Here is a 7,771-nt window from a genome sequence, read left to right as displayed (position 1 = left end):
GTGGTGCAGGCCCAGGGAAGCAGAGCGAGGTGAGGGCAGGGCCAGGACCAGAAGTGGTGCTCCTGGAGCCCAAGAAAGGGACTGGGTTGCTCTGGGTGCGAAGGGTCAGGAAGCAGTATTGGTTCCCCAGGTGTCTGGGGCCCCAAGACTAGGGGTGGCGGGGGGCTCAAACTAGGAGTATAGAACGGCGAGGAGGGGGATGGAAGGGTGAATGTGGCTTAGGGAGTCCCTGCACGGAGAGCTGCTATAGACTTGCGCTATAGACTTACCCCAAGAGGCCTGAGGATAGTAGTCTGTTTTTTTTTTTTTTTAAATACGCTTATAGTCTCTCAAATTAGAAGGAAAAAAAACTAAGAAAAAAAGTCATTTAATTGATTCTGAATTGCTGACAGAAAAATGTATCAGTTTTCAGGTTATCTAACTCATGTCTAGTTTCAACTTTGGGAGAGATCTTTAAAATCATAATAAAAGTGTGAAGAGAAATGGTATATTAGGCTTGATGATAAAGCTGTGGCCAAGATGACTTTTCTTGTGTGACAGTAGGGTGGGTCCTTGACTACTGGCATGGTCATACCCCTGGTGATGGCATGACAGACTTGTTGAAAGGATCCAGGGCATGGCTTGATGGTAATTGTACATGCTGGGTGGCTATGCAATGTCCAGCAGTAATATCCATGAGGCATCTCATGCCATATTCACTCGTATTCTTGGTCTCTTTCATGTAGTATGCTGCCGTTTGGGCAATAAATGAGTTCAAAGCATCATTCTTACTAGCTTTTTGACCAGTCTTCCTAATCTAACCTTATTCAGACAGATAGCAATCTGCTCAGGCTCCTCAGTGCTTTGCATCAACCTAGGAAAGAGAATCTTGTTCCCCCTCCTTTCTTTTGTTTGTTTAAATGAGATATATAGGGGTAAGGGTTGAGACTCAAAAAATCATTAAATCTGAGTGCCTTGTGAAGAACTCACCTCATTCTATAATTTAATTCCTTCCAAGAGGTTATTCTATGCATATTTTGTAGGAATGTATCTAATAGTGATAAACTGGGTACTTTTATAAATAGCATGTGGCCTTGATATTTTACAGTGATTTCCCAACCAAGGAGACAGCTGTTTTCAAATATAAGTACAGATCTGCATTCCCAAGACTAACATTTGAATTATTCACAGAAGTATTAGTGGGTACCAAAGGTCTACTCTCAAGCATGTACTATGCTCCATTAATGATAAAAATGTTCATGTTCAGTTTCCAATGTTGAACTTTTTTCTATATCCTAAACTAAAGCAAGTACCAGAATTGTAATATAATTTTAATACCATCTTTCAGAATAGATGGAAATGATGCATCTCAGTCGATCATGTGCTTAGTATTTTAGCAGTGAGAATTGGTTTTTATTAAGTCAGAACTTGCATAAATAGGACTACTATATTTATACAAATGTTACTGACTTTAAAACTTGGCATCTTACAAAGATAATGACACGTCTTAGTGGACTTGAATTTCCAAACCCTTTTGCCAGATAGGAAAAGAAGAAATTGCATATAGGTTTTATAGCTTTTCATGAATAGATCATTTTGGTTTTGCTTAAAAAAATATGAGGAAAACATTTTAGGTAGAGCTGTTTTTGGACTTCTCATGTCCTTTCAGTGACTAGAATGCAAGCAGTGCTGAAAAAGTACTTCTAGAGACATTTTAGAGGCAACCTTCTGGACAAATTACCTTTTAAAATTTATGGACGGATAGAAGACATGTTATAAACCTCCTCCCCTGTGTACATATTATTCATGGTGTTTCAGTAGTATCATTTCTGGTAAGAACTTTTGTAGTGAAAATTGTTGGCCTCCAAAAAATTCAGTTAAATTGGTTGGACAATGAACACATTATTATAACCTTGTAATTCTTCTGTGTGATTAATGCATATTACTCCATTCACGTACATTATTGAAATACATAATAAATAATAATAGTTTCATTATTGCAGTTGTGATTTTACTCAAAGTTTTCTGGACTAAAATTCCCTCCTTTATGTTCTGTGATACTATAGATTACTATTGCACTTAAGGTTTTCTTTTAAAAAAAAATGAACTGCCCAGTTAGAAATAGCCTTGCAATGAAAAGAGGCTCTGTGATTGAAGGGCTAATGGATAAGTTGTGCAAAAGGCTGTTTGGATTCAAGTTTAATTTAAAAGCACTTTCAATCACTAGTTAATATAACTGCTTTAAATTTACAGACAGTGGGAGTAGCTCACCGTTACCCAAGTATGCTTCATCTCCCAAACCAAACAACAGCTACATGTTCAAACGGGAGCCCCCAGAGGGATGTGAGCGAGTGAAGGTCTTTGAGGAAATGGCGTAAGTAATGTAATGTCTTTTCTGTCAGCTGGGATCTGCAGCTTTTCACTGAGACCAGTTGAGTTAGATGAATCAACTACTCCATCCACCTGATGCTTGTTTCAAATTATGAAAAGAGAATTGAATACACAAAAAAGGTCATACTGAAGGAGAATTGGAGTTTGTAAGCTAGAAATATTTAAGTCAGTACAAAGAAACTTAGGAAGTCATCCTTCTGAAATTTGTTCCTCTCTTCTGCTCCCCTTTTCCAGCCTCCCTCCTCCTTTCTCCCTCTCTGTCCTCCTTTTTTCTCTCCTTCCCTTTTTTCTCTCCTTCCTCTTTTATCTCTATGATTAATGGGAAAGTGATCTCTTCACTATAGACATATCTAGCATATTTATCAGTGACTTCGTGCTTTCTGTTCATTTTTTTAATTTAAATATTTCAACATGGACAGATTAGAAATTAGACAAGAAAAAGAGGTTGATGCTGTAACCTGTGGGCTTCTAAAATAGCTCAGAGACCAAGAGCTTCTTTGTCACACTTGTTCCTTTGTCCTGGTGTAGATACCTAATGCAAGCTGTTGCCCTCTTGCAACCTAAAAGGGGGCAGAGACAGACTTTGCAGGAGTTGGTGGCTTAAGTTTTGAAAATGGAAGGAGAGAGGGGTGGAGATGTGAACTCTATTTTGTTGGTTGACTGACTCTTTGAGAGACCACTGAAACTTTTTTTTTTCCTCCCATCTGTGCTAATAGAAGTATATCTAGAGATGCAGAAAAAGGAGAAAGGGCTTAAAACCAAATGCATGATAGGTAATGCCCCTCTTTATACTTAACAGCAAAGTTCATCCTAACCTTGCATAGTATTTAAGTATGATGTAGATTTTTTTTCATATTTGTAAATTATTGGAAGCAAACTAATGATCTCTAAAAATTTGCTCAGTCCTTTTGAAAATTGTTTTGTGTCAAATATCACTTCAGTCCTGTGTACATGAATGGTCTGCCAGCTGACCTGTGCTATGGAAGATGTTTATCCCTTTGTGTGCCCTTAACCCCTCCCTGCCATTCATATTCTAGCTGTTGTAGAGAACTCCAGTTTATTCACAAAGTGCTGAACTCCACAGTGATTGCAAGCCTAATTTTTTTTTATGATTTTAGGTCTCGTCAGCCGATCTCGGCCCCTCTCTTTTCATGTCCTGACAAAAACAAGGTTAATTTCATCCCAACTGGATCAGCTTTCTGTCCTGTAAAGCTTCTAGGTCCTCTCTTACCTGCCTCTGATCTGATGCTCAAGAACTCTCCTAACTCTGGCCAGAGCTCAGCTCTGGCAACTCTGACCGTTGAGCAGCTTTCTTCTCGGGTTTCCTTTACATCTCTTTCTGAGGACACCAGCACAGTGGGCTCCCTGGAGGCCTCTGTCCAGCAGCCATCCCAGCAGCAACAACTCCTGCAGGACCTGCAGACTGAAGACCACATCTCCACTCAGAACTATGTGATGATCTAAAGCAGAGAGGGAGCTGGCCTCCACCCATATCCCTTGAATTGGGAATGAGATCTGCATGGAGTGACAAACTGAATACCAACACCAACAGCAAAACACTTAGCATCATAAAATAGCTCTTAACACTGATCTTGGCAGGGACCGAACTCCTATTCAGCAGTTTTTGTGGAAAGCAGTAATGCTTGCAAAATGTGTGTGTCATTCAGCATTTTAAGTGGAGACTATGCATTTCATAGTATGTTTGACAATTAGTACTGTGTCCTGTGTTTTGTTCCAGATTTTCAGTATAAATAAGCTCTATATCAAAAAAATTGCCTGTCTAAATGGAACATGTCTTGCTGTGTTTTGTCCTATGGAAAATACTGTACTTCAGGATTATGTTTACAATTGATCCAGGTGTTTGTTTCTAACGATACTGTCTCAAAAAGACAAAAAAAAAAAAAAAAAAAAAAAAAAAAAAAAAAAAAAAAAAAAATGGCCACAACAGTTGCACAGTGCCCACCCTATGGCCTAGCTTCAGGTACTTCAGTTGAAGTCTAAACTCAGGTAACTTGGAATGTATATCATATTGGGATAGTAAGTATTTCACAGCTAAAGAGGGACCATCACTCTTTTGCCTTTCCTTATTTTATGCATTTCCCTTTCCTCATTCCATTCCACATTCTTAGAATAAGAAGTGCATTCAGCCCTAGGAGAATGGTAATCCTGGACATGGGGAACCGAGAAGAACCAGCAAATCTGTGGTGTCTGACATCACTTGTGTCATGTGGTTACCAGTAGAACAACTGTTGGATTCGCTGTTTCAACATGTGTAAATGTGGCTTTTTTAAAAGTTCAGGTGTTGCTTAGTTAATAACTGTTAACAATGTTGCAAACAAAGTGTTCAGTACTAGACTCTATAAACATTCCACATTGTGTGTGATGAAATTAAAAGGCAAGAATGTCTAGGTTTAATTTCAAAACTAGTGAAGTTTTGCAGGAGTAAATGACTAAGGATTTTTGTTAATATTGGCCACCAGGGTCATAATTGTTGTCATTTTTATCTAAAGATATGTTTAGTTTTGCCTTAGGAAATTCTTTAATTTGCAGCTTTGAAAGTGACACACTTTTGGTTACTGTTTTCCTCAAGCAGTTTAGATGCATGAGTTGCATTCACATAGAGAGAATATGTATGTCTCAGAATTAATGCAGCACAAGCAAGCAGATTACTTGTCTTACAAGAGCAATAGTTTAAAGCAGTCTCATTTAAACCTCACATAACACTATCATGAATAATTTTGTTAAGACTTGGAATATGTGAAATAGAGCATAAACCCAAGTAAATAGCCTTGAACTTGCAGTCTTGACATAAGTTCTTCACAGAATCTAAAGAGAGCCCTAGATATTCCTGATTGGTTAGTTGGAGAGCCTGACTTCCAGACATTGTTTTCTGTGACACAGAGCTTATCCAGATGTAAAGGGAAGTGTTTGTATTTGTATTCCATTGCTTTCAGTTCAGTTAAAACCTAGAGCTCTCTCCACCTAAAATGTATGGCACTTTTTTTTTTTTTTAAATTAGGGGAACAGGGTGCCTACAGTTAAAGGAACGTTCCAGTTCCCTTCAATCATTCCTGGTTTTCTTTGTTTTGTCTCTTTTCTAAAGAAATTGGAGAAGGATGCATTGATAGAGAAGAAAGCAACACCATTTTATTTTTGAAAAAATGTGTGTGTGTGTGTGCATGTGCGTGTGTGTGTGCTGTGTATTACTTTGTCATCCCCAATTCTCTCCTTTCCACCAAAGTTTGCAGTAACATTCTCTCCTGAAGGTGCATTCTGGCTCCTTTAGTCAGTGTTATATCGTAGGAGACTGTCACAGAGAAAAGGACTCAGTTTACGTTTGCCATTTTTTCACAGGGGAACCTTTTAAAACAATCTTTTCAGCAGCTGACACCTTTAACCCTAATAATCTCAGGCCTTGATGAAAATACTATATTTTGTAGATTATGGTTAAAGGGAGAAAATTACTAGATATCTGTAAGATAAATATGAGCTCCACTTCTGATATCTGGTTTAGCGTTACTTGATGTGTTGATCTTATGCTCTGCTTTTGTCTAAATAAGATGCAATAGTATCATCAATTTCAGAAAGTTGGACTGAATAGCCTTTTTGGTGACGAAATCTGTTGTATGATATTTATAGTGATGTGCTTTTATTTTCTCATGAAAAACTAAATATTGTGTTGTACATTTGTTCTTAGCATATATTAAAATTTTGAACCAAATGTGTTAAAGCTTATGCTTTGCTGTGTAAATTTTCCAGAAGTTGTTGAGCTCAAATGTATCCTACATTCAGCTGTAGAAATTTGTCAGAAATTGTTTAAATTTTGTATATAGTTGTACTGTTTAATTTTAGCCACGGCGCTGAACAGTATTCGAGTTATACAATATGGCTTTACACAAGAAATGTGTGGCTTCTGTTTTGTATTTTTTTCAGTATAGAAGTTCCTGTGTCTTATTTAAATAAAGTTATTAGTAAAACTGGACTAGTTCACGTATGTTTTTCGAAAGACTGGTTGTTGGGGTATTACTCAATGGAAGTGACTTCTGCCATGGGTTAATGGCATCGGTGCTCTTCAAGTTCATGACCTAGCTTGTCTACAGCTGTGGGGCATCTCACTGGATCAGGTTTCTCTAACTTAGTTTCCTCTTGACATTTAATTTGCACTTTCCATCAACAAGGTAAGAAGTTAAATGCCTAGAGTTCCAAGTCTTTGTACTGCTTCCAGCTATGAGCACTTCACATAGGAAAAAAAACTGTTCCTGTATTATTATTGTATACCGAGACAAGTTTAAATTCTCTGAAATCATCTCCAAGGAAGTTGCATATTTCTTGCAAAAAAAAGCTAGAATCATAGAATTTACTAGGTTCAGAAGTGAAAAGGAGAAAAGCTTTACAAGACAAAGGAGTATGCATGCCTTTTATACCCAGTTACACAGATAGGGATAGGGCCTTGGTCATGTAAGTATTAGGAATTTTAGTAAGACACTGAGAAGCCACTTTGAGAAACAGTTTGCCAGGAGATAGTTATTTGTTTCTGAAACAGACCAAACAATTTGATAAAATTTGGCCTTTAAATTGTCCTTAAACATGATTGTTTTATTGCTGTAATTTTTGGCTGACAAAAGCAAAATTGAACTTTTTTGAGGGTGACATTTATCAGCTGTCTGCTTTATGGGTATGTAAGTCACACAGGAAATTGTCCTATAAAATTTTTTTGTGATAGTTTATTATATAATACAAATTATATAGTTGGATTATACAATACTGGGTATAATTTTTTCTATTTTGATTATATTAAGACCCCCCCCCAATCTACAGCCCTCACTGGATTTCATGTACTCTGTCATATAAAGGCCTATCAAGTCACGTTTGTGTCCCCAAATATCCTTCAGTGTACATCCATCCACTGGAGTCTGGCTAACCTATCTAAAGTAACACTCTTAAAGCCAACTCTCCCTCTCCCAGTAATCATCTGCCAGTTTCTCAGCTGAAGTTGGGGCATCTTCTCTATTTCCCTACTTCTATGCTGGGACTTTGTCTGGCTTCAGCTTGCGTGGGTCATATGCATGCTGTCACCATTGCTGTAAGTTCATATGAGAAATTTATCAGCTGACTGGAAAAATACTTTCCTTGTGGACATCAACCACCTCTGACTCTACAGTCTTTCCACCTCCTTTTCCACAATGGTCCCTGAGTCTTGGGTGGTGGAAATTTGATAGAGGCGTCCTATTCCGGGATACCCACTCTGCAATCTTGGTTAGTCACCATCTGTTGCATGAAGGAGCTTCTCTGGTGAGAGTTCGGGGATGCATCAGTATTCTTTCTGCCCCTCATTCTGTTATTTTCCCTGAGCCTTATATCTTTAAAAAAAAAAAAAAAAAATCATTGTAACAATGTGACG

The 7,771-nt window shown here is 37.8% G+C and overlaps 1 protein-coding gene across 3 annotated transcripts in view; it reads left to right on the top strand.

Annotated features, from left to right (window-relative positions):
- The window catches only part of Glcci1 (glucocorticoid induced 1), a 96,523-nt gene extending 90,171 nt beyond the window's left edge, over window positions 1-6,352 (top strand). For all 3 annotated transcript variants that reach the window (XM_008845520.2, XM_008845519.3, XM_017801209.2), the window contains exons 7-8: window positions 2,233-2,353; window positions 3,489-6,352. In XM_008845520.2, coding sequence (XP_008843742.1) covers window positions 2,233-2,353; window positions 3,489-3,834 — 467 coding nt within the window. In that variant the 3' untranslated portion in view covers window positions 3,835-6,352. The remainder of the gene's footprint in view (window positions 1-2,232; window positions 2,354-3,488) is intronic.
- Window positions 6,353-7,771: the final 1,419 nt, after the last annotated feature.

This window comes from Nannospalax galili, unplaced genomic scaffold (genome assembly GCF_000622305.1).
Source record: "Nannospalax galili isolate Female #2095 unplaced genomic scaffold, S.galili_v1.0 scaffold62, whole genome shotgun sequence".
Lineage (NCBI taxonomy): Eukaryota > Metazoa > Chordata > Mammalia > Rodentia > Spalacidae > Nannospalax > Nannospalax galili.
This window is presented reverse-complemented; position numbering and strand designations above follow the sequence as displayed.